This window comes from Perissodus microlepis, chromosome 7 (genome assembly GCF_051167445.1).
Source record: "Perissodus microlepis isolate ML-2025 ecotype Zambia chromosome 7, ASM5116744v1, whole genome shotgun sequence".
NCBI lineage: Eukaryota > Metazoa > Chordata > Actinopteri > Cichliformes > Cichlidae > Perissodus > Perissodus microlepis.
The window spans coordinates 60,744,585-60,759,993 of record NC_140467.1 but is presented as its reverse complement, the minus strand read 5'-3'; the positions used below and the strand labels follow the sequence as shown (position 1 = coordinate 60,759,993).

Sequence of the window (15,409 nt, the reverse complement as noted above, 5' to 3'; positions counted from 1 at the left end):
AATTAATTAATCAGCAGGGGATTGAAAATCAATTTTTCCTTGACTAATCATTACCTGTCATTACCAAGTTCATACTGTAAAACAGATGAAAACTAACTAAAACTAACCATCCACTTAGTGTTGATACTAAGTGGATACTTAGTATCAACACTTATAAATGAATCACTTGAGTTTCACTGAAAGCTGTTGCTAATATTTTACCAGGGACGGGGCGATGCTGATTGCAGGAGTGACCAGCAGATTCTCGACAGAGTTTGAACTGGAAGAGGTAATTTACCAGTCATTTTTATTGCTAAAATGATATAACAGCAGGAGTATGAGTTGTCTTTCTAATCATAATCCAGTAATCTGCTCACACCAAATCAGATACACCCCAATACTTCATTTATTTATGACTCCATAATTAATCTTACTTACCTTTGACAGATGACACAGAATTTGTGTCATTGGTTTTATTTTCCTTGTACTAATCAGCAGTTCTCAAAACTCTTCTTCATTAACACATTTAACACGGTCATTTTTATCTGTATGATGTTAACTGTTATAAATGCGAGGGGCGATCGTGGCTCAAGAGTTGGGTGTTCGTCTTGTAATCGGAAGGTTGCCGGTTGTTCTCAGTCGTTGTGTCCTTTGGCAAGACACTTCACCTACCGCCTACTGGTGTTGGCCAGAGGGGCCGATGGCGCAATATGGCAGCCTCGCTTCTGTCAGTCTGCCCCAGGGCAGCTGTGGCTACAACTGTAGCTGCCTTCACCAGTGTATGAATGTGAGAGTGAATGAATAGTGGTATTATAAAGTGCTTTGAGGGGTCCCGAAAAGCGCTATATAAATGCAATCCATTATTATTATTATTATTATAAATGACACATTAGTTTCTGAAATCTCACTTGACAAAAGCTGAATGTCTTATTTTTCAACTATATTTCAGCTCATATTTATTCAATTACATAACAGGTTTCTCACATATTATTTACCTTCAGCCACCCTTTTACCTTTTTCAGCAAACATTTACATTTAGCCACATATCAACATTCTTTATTTTAACTTTATATTAATGTTACTCTATTACTTTAGCTGTTCTAATCATTGCTTTTAGTTTTTTTATATTACTTCCAACTATTTCAGATCTTTAGCTTTTTTTTTAATTGTTGAATTTATCATTTACATTTTACGGAGCCCCGCAGGGGACATGGGAGAAAAAAAAATTAAGACGGACTTTTGCGAGATCTCGCAAAACGAACTCGGGATCTTGCAAAAGTTTTAGCCGCATACTTCGGACGCCGGCTCGAAGCCGACCGGGAGGTCGAGGCACGATGTGCCGGGAAAGCGGTGTTCCTCCCGGCTGTAGTAGGTCTCGACCTCCCATTAGCTCGAAGCTAACAGGAGGTCGAGACCTCCCGTTAGCTTCGAGCTAACGGGAAGAATGCGGCTAAAAGTTTTGCGAGATCTCGCAAAAGTTTTGCGAGATCTCGCAAAAGTTTTGCGAGATCCCGAGTTTGTTTTGCGAGATCCCGGGTTTGTTTTGCGAGAGCTCGCAAAAGTTTTGCGAGATCCCGAGTTTGTTTTGCGAGATCTCGCAAAACTTTTGCGAGATCCCGAGTTAGTTTTGCGAGATCTCGCAAAAGTCCGTCTTAATTTTTTTTTCTCCCATGTCCCCTCCGGGGCTCCGTAACATTTAGCTTTTTAAACATTCATAACTTACTTTTAGATATATTTTAACAATGGGAACTATTGCTTTTCACTTTTTCAATATCATGTCATGTTTCAGGTAATTAAATTATTAGCTGTTGTTTTAACTAAATTACTTCGTTGTATCTTTATCTTTCAATACATATGTAACTTACATTAGTTAAATATTTTATTTAACCGTTTTTCATGATTATAAAGATGACATTTTCTTTTTTAACCTTCTGAAGATAATTTTAAACATTTTACCTGCCAATACTTTTGGCCTTTAAACATTACTAAATGAGCATTATTTAAGACACTGTCTGTGGTGTTTTCATTATTTATGCTACTTATTTGAGCTTTTTCAACATTTCCAACATTCACAGCTGTTCAGAAAAGGGAAAGAAATGTAATTTCACATGCTGTTACTTTTAGCTATATTTTAACAGTGGCAACAACTGCTTTTAGCTTTTTTTTTCTTTTTTTTAAAATCTAAATGCTAATTACAATATTGTAGCTATTCTTTTAGCTAATTACTCCAACATATCTGTATCCTTTTCAACATGTGTAAATTAGATTCAATATTTTATTTAATCATTTTTTCACGAGGGCATAATTACATTTTCTTTTTTATCTTTTAAGTTTATCTAAGTTAATTTGAATTATATTTTATTTTTAACTCCAAATATTTTAACTGTTGCACCAATTACTTTAGGCCTTTCAAAATTGTTGAATTATGTTGAGATCATTGTTTTATTCACTGTCTATAGCATTTTCATTATTTATACTACTTTAGCTTATATTTCAAGTATTGTATTTAATTTAATAATGTTCCAACATTTCAAAAACTGATAGCTGCAGAAAAAAGAACAGAAACGGTCTTTCACATGCTGCTGTGTCATGCCAACACCTAACTTTGTGTTTTTTTTCTCACCCCTTTGTGTCTACAGCTCATGCGTTTTCAAAGTTACGAGCTGGGTGGTGCCTCCAGGGCTGTGTCTCTGGCCATCGAGCAAACCCAAGTGAACATCCAGTGGGTCAAAGAGAACAAAGACGATGTTCTGCAGTGGTTCGAACAAAAAACTTCTGTAAGACAAAAGGAGTACTAACAGGTTCAGAGCCTCCGATCTGATTGCCAGTTTATTCTCTCGAAGCTGCACATTTTTAGTCAATATGACTTTACAAGAAAAAGAATTGAATGTAATTCAATTCCAAGCTGAAATATGACTTGTGCAGCACATAGTATATTATAATAAGTACTAAGAGAAATGTTCAGTATTCATGTATATACTTCTGTGCATTATTTATACCGTACACTCAATGAAAATGGAGAAATAAAAAACAATCTGTTCAACATTTGTGAATTTTGCACATAATGCTAATGAAGGATGTATTAGCTGTATGGCTGCATGTTAAAAAATTGCATTTATCCTAGAAAATCCATTGTTGCTTTGCATAATAATTTTTAGGGGTTTGTTTTGTTTAGTTTATTTTAAGTGAAAACAAACATCTCTTTGTTCCGTTTGCTTCTGTTGCCACTTTGTCATTTGAAAAATCTATTAAATGTGCTATAATCAAGAAGCCAAACTGATCTTGTGTTGCTGAAATTGTTATATTTAATAATAAAATACACACGAGCCTTTTAATTCTGTTACTTTGGTTAATGGGTATTGCAACAATGTCACAACTGGAATGCTTTTGGGGTGGGACTGCTTACAGTTAGGAAAAACAAAAAGTTTGTTCCTAATATGTTTAAAAGTTGATGTCCCTTACCCAAAGAGACTATATGTGTGAAATTTAAATTATACAATTTTAGGAGAAAAAAAAAAGCAATATAAAACTTGAAAATCGTCAAAATTTGTCTGTTTCTTAGTCTGTATCTGCAATACAGGCACACTCTCTGAAGTGTATAGTTTGGTCTCAGTAATTCTTTCCTGAAAATATTGAAAGCATTAAAATAAAAATTGTTTCCCCAAATTTTGTTGCATTTCTCCTATGTTCTAAAATGCATTAATGATGTAAATGTGATTGTGATTTGAGGCTTTATAACTGACTTTCCCTGAAGAAGAACCCCAGCTGGGTATGTGACATTAAGCTCTAATTAGGACACTGTATGTTCCTCTGCACACAGTAAAACTTTAATTAGCTGAAATCCCAGTTTTAGATCCCCACGTTAAAATTTGACACAAAAACAAAGCGCAGTCATCATTTAACACACATTCATTGGTTTTATTCAAAGCACAAAGTCATATTGTCCTTTAGCTCAACCACGAAGGAGTATTAGAGCCACATTAAGAAAAAAAGAAATTAGCGTTCATTTTGAGATTAAAGTCAGAATTTGTAAATGAAACTCAAAATACTAGTTTGAGAATAAAGTCGAAATGTGAAGACTACAATTGTTGTTTAAAGCCAAACTGCCGCCACGGCTCCTGCAACCTCTACAAAATGCCTCGTGTAGACGATTTAGTGAAACAACTCGATCAGCTGTCTCATCGTGATATGACATCCATCTTTATTGCATAGCCATCGGTATCCTTGCATGCGTCCACTGCCAGCCATTGGTTCCGGTTTGTTTTTTTAACTTCTGATCAGCTGCAGATCTCTGCACCATCTCTTCAGTGTTTTCTAATTATCACCACTCCGTGTTTATGAGCTAAAAGAAATAACTTAACGCAAGACATTTTTAATTTCCACATTTCTTTCCTTTATTCTCAAAATATTATTTAAACTTTAATCTTAAAATTTTGTTTTTATTCTTAAATTTATCAATAATTTTTTTTTCTTAACGTGGCCCAAATAGGTCCTTGTATTCAAAGCCAAAAAGCACTTAAAAAAAAAAAAAAGCCAGTTGAGAAAAACAGGTTTGCAATTTGAGGGCTCTCCACTTGTGTAGCATGCTGCATGTTTATTTAGAAACCCATAATGCTCAAGCCTGTGCTCTTTAATACTGCACACTCGCTGCACTTTAATATAACAGATGGTTGGAAACATCATGATGTCTATAAAATTCATAAAAGTTAAACAAAAATAATTTGTAAAATCGTCACATGAATGTCACTTTTTTCTCAGTTAAAATTAGAATAAGAATTTGTGATATTACAAACTTCATTACTACCATGAATTCTTTGCAGGCCTCCATATTCAAAAACATGAACATGCAGGTTGACTTATGTAAATGTGGTGAAGCATACAAGAGAAGAGCACAGTTTCCAAGACAGCTAGTCCCATACTGTAGAGGTGACGCGAGGTTTCCAGCCCTACGGCAACATATGTAAGACATAATAGTCAAAGTCCAGTCCATGCTGGAGATTGGATCGGGGCCCTGAGTTGAGACTGGTGGGAAACACAGTTTTCTCAATCATCCTGTGGATAAAACAAAGCAGGGGCAGTGAGTGCTTTCTGGTTTCTGTTTGTCTAAAACTTCACCTGCTTCGTTTATGTTCTGAATAACAGCTGCAGAAGGTTTTTGCCGTCCATTTCACGCCAGGCCAAATCATAGCTCGTTTCCCAGATCACACTATAAAAAGGTGGAGTTCCCCTATGCAGGCCTGATAGCTTGTGCAACTCACTGTATTTCTCTCACTTCCTTAAATATCTGATGTTATGAGTCCACAAAGCAAAGTTCTTGCAGGAAATCCTCGGCACAAAATTCTTGCTCTCCAGAAGGTCTTTTATACGTCTCATAAATTTTAGCAGGAAATATTGTTTGAAACCTTTAATCAAAGTCTGAGGCAGTAAAGAGGATTCGCACAGGTCAGGTTGAGCAACAGCCTGTCTGATTCTGTTTGTACTAAAAAGTCAAGAAGGAAGTCAAGAAGCTAAATATGGATCTGATTTAAAGGGGAAAACCTGTTCTATCATTAAAGAACTCGTTAACAAGGGTGGTCTTAACATCCACCAGGTCACCGGTGACCCGTTAACAGCCTGTTTTTAACTCTAATTTCAAAAATCAAAATAAACCCTGACCCTCGTGTCTGACCCATGTCAACAACGACCAAAGTAACTGCTTAAGTATATCGACCGTATGTGCCAAAAGCCAGACTATTAATACTAGTGTAAACGACCACGGCAGATCCAGTGGCATTTCGATACTTTTTATTAAAGCTTTGACGGTTGCTGTTCCCAATACATGTAGAGCTGCAGCTCTCCCGCTGCCCGCTCAACATCACCACAACAACAACCCAACCACAGGACCCAGTACAACATTTAATTCGGCGGGGCATGATTGCGGATGCCGTACAGGTGCGTCCGCCTCCTCTGCACTGCACCGCAGGCCACGCCCCGCCACAACTAGTTTTCCACCAGTGCGGTGCTAAAAGCTGGCTACAGTCAGCGACACAAAATTAAGGGACTCAGAGTTCAAACCGCTGACCTCAGTGGCGATGGGAGAGGCAACCGCAAGAGAGGAGCCCTACAGATTCTTTCCGACATAACTTTGTTCTCATGGAAATTGCTTTAACTTTTTCGGTGTAACACTGAGTAACATGTGGGTCTAAAACCTGCTGAGCTGTAGACTGCTCCTCAACAGTTACTGAAACACAGCTAGCTTTGATTCAGAGGCTAGTAGAGCTTCTGTCATGTTGAAGCCGGTGATCCAGCTGCTGTGAGGCTGCCAGTGGAAACTGAGGGGCTGGCCAGATTTCTTTCTTCTCACATATTCATTCAGAAAGGCACCTACCTCAGGTCTACCTCAACAACTCTATGGATATCGAGCCATCTGCGATAGAGTCATGGGTTACTCATACACTAGTCTATAAGCGAGAGGTCTACAGTGTTGTAACAATCTGAAGTTAATTACTACTGCACAACATCTTAAAGCTTGATCAGATACACATGCAAACAGCGTTTATTCAGAGTCCAGTTGTGACACCTGTTGGCAGCGATACAAACTGCATTTCGCTATCTGCATACACTTTAGTATACTAGATTCAAAGGGCATCACCTACTGATGAGGCCAGTCTAAGGATGCTAGTGACACTTCAAAGTTGGATGCAGTGAGTCCAGGGAGGATGAGTATCAGATCTTTCCAGCCCCTCAGTTTTCACCACCACCAGCACATAAAGTCTATGAAGCTCTGGCGCACACACAGACCTGTCAAACCTCCAAAAAGTCTTTTGTTTTTTTCCCTTACATCCCTCGTCTGTGATGGCCTTCGATAGCTACATCAATATTCAATTCAATTTTATTCATACAGCACCAAATCACAACAACAGTCCCCTCAAGTAGCTTTATATTGTAAGGTAGACCCTACAATGATAAATACAGAGAAAAACCATCAGTTATATGACCCCCTATGAGCAAGCACATTGGCAACAATGGGAAGGAAAAACTCCTTTTAACAGGAAGAAGGTGTGTAATCAATGCACTACGATGTCTAAGAATATACAGTATTCATCTGTGAATCATCTGACCTGTAATTTCCAGCTAATTTCCTATAATTTAGTTAAAAATCAGCTTGCATTTGGCTGTACAATATCTCATAAATTCATACACAATGCATTACAAACAGAGGAAAATGAGTCTTTGCAGCTGCAGTAACTCGACCTTTTTGTCACAAGAACTTTCTTCCAGTAATTAAAAAGTAAGTAAATTGGATAAATCATAAAAGCAAACAATCCTGAGCACGTAGCACCTTAGCCTGCCAGCACCACCCCCAAGGTTGCAAACTTTTTGCGAATGAGTCACATTGAACAGAGTAGAATAAATCTCCTGGAAGTTAAGTTAACCCCACGGTGAACAGATCCTGGTCACTGGGAAGTTTGTGCAGTGGAAAAATAGCTTATGTTACATGGTGGGCTGTGGAATTAGGCAGAAATGTTTGTTAGTATAACTGCTGCACGACTGAAATTTTTAATAACGTTGGTATTTGTGAGCATGATATCATTTCCACTGCATCTGAAAAAATGATTGTTTGAGGAAAGCCACAAAGCTCAGCCTTAGCTGCATTCCAGCCAGACCAGATCCTAATGCTCGCCCGCATCAGCTGACAGCTCACCTCATGCCCTGGGTAATTTTCATACAGGGCAATCAATTTAAGCTACTTCAGCCTTCCTGCAGTGGCTGCACATCTACAATCAACTTTACAACGTACCCCCGCTCCTCCTTCACGTTGTCTCCGACTCCATGTCACGCCTGTTGTCAGAGATACCTGATCTGTTCTTGCGAGGGCCTTGGCGGCTGCTCTTTATTTTGAGTTAGTTTTCAGGAAATTAAAAGAAACTCTTTCAGGAATTTGTAAGAAAAGGAAAAATAAATGACAAACCACCGATCTGGGCCACATCCCTGATATTATGTGAGTCATTTCATTTGTTTAGAGATTTGGTCCTCACCCATTCGTCCTCCTCTGCTCCCTCGCCTCCTCCTCCAGGCTTCTGAGTGCTGCTGGTGTCTGCTTTGTTGGCCATTATTTTGTCTGTCCATGAAGCTCCAGCCTTATCGTCCCCAGCAAAGTTACACTTGGTCACTGTGCCGCCATCAATTTTGGCCAAAGAGACTGGAATTTGAAGAAGGTAATGAAGTTATTTACGCGTGACACAAAACAAAGACGTACGTAAGGTTTTTAAAGGCATTTATAGAACTTAAACGAAGTGAGCTACCAACTTTGAATTCTACTCTTTAAGCTTTATCATCTCTGTAAGGATATGCCAACTTGATTATTAACCGTTCACTGACTTTGATAGAGAAGAAATCTGAAAAATCTGAGAAAGTTTTCAAAACTTTGAATGTCAGATTCATGTTTAAGTTCTAACTCTACACAGAATTAAGAAAGCAACATCAAACAAGATGGAGACATCTTATAATAAATGTTCAAATATCCATCACATCTGAACAAATCCAGGCTAAAAACCAAAGGACAGGTATTGATATCAGTCTAAACCAGAGGTCGGCAACCTGCATGCGGCTCTTTAGTCCTTATACTGCGGCTCCGCGTGGTTTGGGGAAATAAATTAGAAGTATTTAGCTGAAGTGTATTTTATTTATGTTAGTTCTTTTTTAACTTGTAGTTCTAAACTGGAAGATTATTGTGATATTGAAATATAAAAATTAAATTATATTCTACTATTTTTTCATCGCTCAAAATAAGAGTCACACTCGTGGAAGCCGCTCACGCCTCACAGACGGCAGCTTACAGTCCTGCGTAAAGATGAAAGTGACTTCGTACAGCCCCGATCTGCAGACGCTGTGCGCAGAGGTTCAGGAGCAGAAGTCCCATTGTAAACATATCACGGCAGACCCGACGATGTTTGCATGAATATGCTTTTCAGCATCTCTTTATTGACCACTTTTCACACACGGTTGCTGTACGCACACAGCCGGCTGTAGCTTTTCCGCTCACAGCCTGACACATACCAACACAACAGCAGAGAGAGCACAGACTTTCAGGCGGCGAGGCGTGATTGCGGGTGCCGCTCAGGTGCGTCCGCCTCCCCTGCAGCGACGCTGCAGACCACGCCCCGCCACACACATTAACCAGGTAAAATACATATTTATCTATTTTAGATTTATCATATCTATTTTTCTTTTTTCAGCAGCATAGTGCTTTTTTTCCAATTATTTTTTAAAAGTCAGGTCAAGGCTCCAAAAGCCCAAAGGCGATATGAGGGTGGCGACTCACAACAGTTTTTGTTTGCTACATGGATCATTTTGGTTCAGCTGGGTGTCTTTCCTTTTGTTATCAAAGGAGCTTGCAAAGAAAAGCGTCTGGACTTCTTTAAGTTGCTTGAAGACGTTTCACCTCTCATCCGAGAAGCTTCTTCAGTTCTAAGGTCAAATGGTGGGGAGTCCCAGATTTAAACCCAGTGGGAGTTTCCCCCCAAAGAGGGGGATGGAGATGAAGCATCGCTGAATATGTTTCCAAACCAACTTCATTCTAAGCCAAAGACTAGAAAATATGGTGAAGCATATCTTCCCTTTGGCTTCACCTGCACAAGTGCTGAGGTAGGTCTCCCCTGCAGAATTGGTTTTACCTTCGTCGGGAGCAGCGCTGGGCTGTTCAAATCACGGACAAACAGTATCCCACATTCTTGATCTTTAGTTCACAAACACTTGTTGTAATGACTAACTACTCCTGACATTTTGGAGATGTTAGCTCTTTATACAGTAAAGTTACAGCGGGATCCAAATAACATCAAGCTGATCCTGCCACGATTTGTTCCCCCTGTCTAAATCACAGACAAACAGGATCCCACAGCTGTTTATGTTTTTAAACCCATTTTGCACAGAGAGGCATTTTTTGAAAAATGTATTGATAGCAATGTTGAATATTATTACATAGGGAAAAAACAACTACACGTAAAATAATCACACCGTGACGCCTCTGCCTTTGTAAATGGAGGGACAGTAATTGCATGTGTATATGTAAGTGTGTAAAACCTGCAGATAGTCAGATTAACAGTATTTTGTCTCTATCTGCCATTCTGCAATTCATCTCATGTAAACAATAACGTGGCGCACAGCGTGACGTGAAAAAAGACACATACCTTTGACGTTGCGTGACGAACTCTGTATTCCTCGTCCACACGTAAACGGAAAAAAGGAGTTTTAAAAAATCTCAGTTTTCGGTGATTCGAAACGCCGTTTACGTGGACGAAACAGCTGCGTTTTCAAAAATACCCGTGTAGGTGTGGACGCAGCGTAAAAGAGTTAGTAGTTTGTTAACCGACAGTCGCAGTCTTAAGGATTCTTTACATTTACAGCTCAAAGTGACATACAGGGTGTCTCCAGGTATAATTAACTGAAACATGATGTGAAATTTAGGACTAAACTTGCCATGGAAGCAGACAAACCGGAAATATACTTATTTAACCAAGTGAACACATGCATGCCACTTCAAAATGAACAGTAAAGTAAAATGAAAGCATTTGGTTAGGCTTAAAAACTCCAACTGTGTTAACTTAACTGATAAAGATAGACAAAGGTAGACAGCCTTGACCCAAACCTCCTGGCCACAGGCTGTGAGAACATGTGGTTTTTGGCTTTGCTCTCCCAAGTCTTGGCAATCAGGGAAGAAAAAATAATAATCACATAATAACTAGAGCTGTTCCAAAATAAACCAATTTCTCTTTCTGCAGAACATACAGGCTGATGTAGCATTAACCCGATGTTCATTTTTGTCCTAAACGATGTCCCCTCGTCCCAGTTTTGAAACACATGGAGCATGTTGCTTTGTATTTCCAGGCACGAGTTTCAGCAAGTATTATTCTTTTTTCTTCTAACCGTTTCTTTAAGCTAGTGAGCAAGCTGGTGGAAATCTGAATCAAATTAAAGACTGTGAAGCTCTAAAGTGTCTTTTATATTATTTCATCTGCCTTTACAAAAGGATTAGCTACACAGAGGAAAAGGTCTCAAAGCATGTGATGACAAAAGAAGGCAAACCCTGAACCTTTAAAGCATGCATCCACACAATGTCTGCAGTTCATCAGTGACAGAACAGAGTTTACTAAAGCATACCACAGAAGGTGTAAATCAGAAGCTACCCCTTCTCCCTAAAAGCTCAAAGGCAGAGTCCTGTTTTACAACTCCAGATGCAGATTCAAGTTCATATACAAGTCAGACAATAGTTACACAAACAAAGTAGACGACTGCTTATAAGCAGCTTTAGGTGTAGACAGTTAAGCAGTGATTCATTTCTATTAACTTGTATTTTTTACTACACTGACTAGCAGTTTACAGCATAAACAGACCCTTTGCTGGGCCAATGTCACCAAACTCAGACCTAACCCTAACCGCAGACAGCACAGACGGTGTACATGGATGTTAATATCTTAGGCAGGACAATTCACAGAAAGGCTCTAAAGGCAAGTAAATAACAAACATCAAGTTCAGACTCACATACGAAAGGACTGTTTCCTCTAGTCTTCAACCGTACGTCCTGTCCTGTTTCCAGGTCCGTTTTTTCCATGTCTGCCTCCGGATACCAAAAGGCCCAGGTCCCAGCGGGTCTGTGCTTCTCAGTTATCTTCATTAGCTCGGCTTTGTTCACCGCGGCTGACAGCTGCTCCTCAGACAAACGGTCCGACTCCCCTTTAGCTTCTACCTCTGTAAAGACGGAAAACACAATGAAGCCAAGTAAATGAAGGGAATTAAGAGCTCTGCACCCACGAGGCTTTTTCTTGTTACATATCAGTGGCGTATTTAAGAAACAGAGCTAGCATTAGCATGCAATCATCTCTGCTTGCCTTCCTGTAAAAGTCACTGCATGAAGTTGGTGAACTGTAGGACAGGGTTAGACTTTTCAGGTTTGCATGCTGCACTACTGATCTGTTCTACTTCAGACCTCAACAAAAAAGTATTTATTACATCTCATCAATCAGACTGAGGAACTGAACTGCAGCTAGTTCTCGTCATACAAATAAATGGAGATTTCTAGAGTTTGCACCTGACCGCACCTCATGTCTTGTTCGGCCTATTCTGACACTGCACAGCCAGCAGATCCAACTCCAGTGTACTCACTGTAGGAGGACATGAGGAAACCAGTGTTGACCTTTTTGGTGTCACTGAAGTTTGGCTCCACTTCCTTTCCACTGGCATCAAACTTCCGCTGATGGATGCGGCTTGGTTGGATGTACAGCACGTAGAAACGTACCTGCAGGTGACAGAAGGATGAATAAATACCTTCCACTGTAGGGTAGGGCTGCCACGATTAGTCGACTATCAAAATCGTCGACGACTAATTTAATAGTCGACGCGTCGTTTGAAGCTTTGTAAGATCCCAAAAGACGCAGGAATAAGTAGTAGGATTTAAGAGTGTAATAACGGACTGAAACAGAAGATGGCAGCACTGCATGTACAAGGATGCCAGCTGCCATTAAACCCCGAAGAAGAAGAAGCTGTGTCCCAGAATTCATAGCGCGGCCCAGCTTAGTTTCCAACAATGGCGGCAGCTAGTTAGTTTTCATGCTACTCTTATTATTCTTTCTGGGTCACAAAATAAACGTTTAACGTGTTTTCAGGCAACAATGTAGCTGTGTTTACCTCAAATATCTGCTCAGTTTATCAAGACACCACATATTTTCAAAAGCGCTCCGACGTTTTCGGAGACGTCTGTTACCCACCAGCTCGATAGCTAGCCGGGGGCAAGGCTCACTAGAGCTGGTGAGAACACCGGACTCCCGGCAAATCGTTTTCAAACCCACCGCCGTCTTTCGCTACTCAGGTTAAACATGATATATAAGTCACTTAGATAACTTAAAAATGTTATTGTTTGGCTTTTTTCAGTATTTTATTTGTTCCTGAGTAAATCGGCTGAGTTTATTAAACTCCACCGAAACAATTTGCACATTTCATTAAAATTTAATAAACTATCATCTTGTCTTTATTTTTAGTTAGCACATACCTTAAACACTTCAAGCTGTAAGCTAGTGATAGTTATATAAGAGCAGACGCATGCTGGTGCAATAAACTGTCCGTTTTACATACAATGGATGCATGATCTGATTAGTCGACTAAATAATCGGTGACTAGTCGACTATCAAAACAATCGTTTGTGGCAGCCCTACTGTACAGTGGTTTTCAGCTTTACTTAATTCTGCTTATTATCACCAATGCCTGCTCCTCGAACAGTGAGCTGAAAACCCTCACAGTCTTTTTACGATCATTTGCATCTACTGAAAAGAAAGGTGTCATGCTGGGCTCTTATAACCGAGTGATACCCCGGCTGGTTTTATTACTGTACCTTTTGATTGTTGCTGTCAGTGATTGCATGTCTGGAAACATCGAGCAGATTCCCTTCTAAAAGCACTCCAGGGCCACTGTGTAGAAAAACAATAATGAGTATCTAAATGTGTACTGGCGAAATAAAGTGCTGTTTTATTGGGACTGAGTGCTGAATAGGGACTCAGTTAAACGCAGAACTAGAACTGCAGGGAGGATGATTCATAGCACACATAAATCCTACAGAATAAAGGCATTCAAACGTTTTTCAGAACAAACCAATGCAGTAAAAGTTCAACTGTGCTCTGAAACCCAAACTCACCATTTCCATTTGCTTTAGTCACATAACAGTAGTTTTGTTACTGGATCTAGCAAAGACCACAAACTGGCAGCTCGTCCACACACTGTGATCAAAGTTACATCACTTTACATCCAGCCAGCAGCAGGCAAGCAAAATGAAGGAGAAGTCTTAGCCCGGCATGTCTAAAGTCCCTGAATTTTACCACATGTTAGCTGTTATATCAAAATCTCAGGGGATCAGTCTGCAAACTTGCTGTAGGCAGACAATATGTGCAGTTTCCAATATTACATTTTTCCCCGACTGGCCTCCAGCACCAGCAGTTTTACTGGCCACATACTGTAATATCTACTCATATTAATATAACTCTTTCCTAGTCTTACCGACTTACTGAGTTTAGAATTACAAAGGAATAGAGCCTGACTGATTACCGGTAGACTCACTCACTTCCTTTAAAGTGAAAATATCGTCAGCAAGAAGAAAAAATGGCTTCTTAGATAAAATAATAATAACTGAAAAAGTATATAGAACATAGAACGTATGTAGAACAAGTATAGAGAACATTTTATTGATGCATTCCCTCTTAGTTGTTATGTTAATAACATACTAAGGTATATTAACATGTTAATAACATACTAGAATTCCACGTGAAAGTTTCACCGAAGCACAAATTTCTTTGATGCTCTGTACCTCACATTAGAGCAAATATTTCCCAGATAATTACATCAAAATGCTGAAAAAGGCCCAAACGGGGTCAAGAGGTTCAGTCCAGTGACCCCTATTAGCCTGGCTTTGTTATAGACAGGCCCCATGGTCCGGGCTCATCCAAAAAAGACACAGTGACCCTCAGTTGAATTATTAGTTTCTTTCTAACTATAAGTAAAAGGAAGCAACACAGTTTTGTAATAAAAAAAAAAGTTAAACATCTAAACTGATGTTAAGTCACTCCAGTATTAAACCGTGTTAGCTGTTTGGTTAACAGCTTAGTGTCTCTTTGAAGCTACAACGCAGTCACTTATCAGGCGGTGCGGCTAGCTTTGAAGCATGGTTTTCCTTGAAAAATGCAAAACAAATAGAAAAGCGTTGAGGAGGAGTTCACACTTGTGGCCCCAGCTGCTCTAGTGTGTGATGAGTTTGTTAATTCACTTCTGCACCTTGAGAAAATGCCTCGTGTTATTTCTACAACGTCATCTAAAGCACTTTGATACCGCAGCTACAATTTTACCATGAGTGAAATGATCAGTTTTTTCTACCACGTTGTAAACGTGTTTTTTTCCTTTATGTTGAACATGGGAGTCTATACTGTGTCAGCCTCTAGTGGCCACAACAGGAAGTGCAGCCAGGGCGCTCTGATACTGCTGGTCGTACATCCACCTACACTGCGCTGTGCTGCATATACCCGAGATAATTCCATTTTTAAAATGTTTTGAACAGTGTACAACTCACAGATCTGCTCTCTGGGAACACTGAGGGATTTATTGACGGAGTCTGGTGCTGCCCCCTCACAGGTGAAACACTGTAGCGTGTGAACGCGAGCACATACCTCTCAAACGCAGAGGGACACCACGCACGGTCAAACTTTTCACTGTGGACCGGCTTGTTCTGCAGAGACGTGTTGTGATAAATGCGACTCATCTTTCATAAAATCGTAACTTTTCCCTTCCCTCAGATTTTTCCTTTTTCCGGACTTCCTGTTCGTCCCTGAATGAGAGGTGCGCTCGGTTTTCTACACAGCAGACGCCGGCGGGTAATAGTGCAGAAGAGAATGCGTGCGGTGAAAGTGGACGGACA

At 39.8% G+C, this 15,409-nt stretch overlaps 2 protein-coding genes across 2 annotated transcripts in view; one reads left to right on the top strand and one right to left on the bottom strand.

Moving 5' to 3' along the window:
* The window catches only part of anpeplb (alanyl (membrane) aminopeptidase-like b), a 21,770-nt gene extending 17,795 nt beyond the window's left edge, over positions 1-3,975 (top strand). Inside the window, exons 19-20 of the mRNA XM_084936383.1 lie at positions 205-268; positions 2,619-3,975. Of these exons, the coding sequence (XP_084792509.1) occupies positions 205-268; positions 2,619-2,777 (223 nt within the window). The 3' untranslated portion in view covers positions 2,778-3,975. The remainder of the gene's footprint in view (positions 1-204; positions 269-2,618) is intronic.
* On the bottom strand, positions 3,873-15,409 carry arpin (actin related protein 2/3 complex inhibitor). Its single transcript, XM_084936384.1, has 6 exons — positions 15,162-15,409; positions 13,343-13,418; positions 12,121-12,253; positions 11,500-11,706; positions 7,998-8,161; positions 3,873-5,031 (listed from the first exon to the last, which is right to left on the bottom strand). Exons 1-6 carry the CDS (start codon positions 15,251-15,253, stop codon positions 5,023-5,025), a joined length of 681 nt encoding a protein of 226 aa, XP_084792510.1. The 5' UTR covers positions 15,254-15,409; the 3' UTR covers positions 3,873-5,022.

Bases quoted from the DNA above. Each gene is read 5' to 3' on its own strand.
- arpin (XM_084936384.1), bottom strand. From the start codon at position 15,253: ATGAGTCGCATTTATCACAACACGTCTCTGCAGAACAAGCCGGTCCAC. The intron at 13,419-15,161 runs GTATGTGCTCGC...TTTTCTACACAG, and splicing joins TGTCCCTCTGCGTTTGAGAG to TGGCCCTGGAGTGCTTTTAG. The intron at 11,707-12,120 runs GTGAGTACACTG...CCGTCTTTACAG, and splicing joins TTTCCTCATGTCCTCCTACA to AGGTAGAAGCTAAAGGGGAG.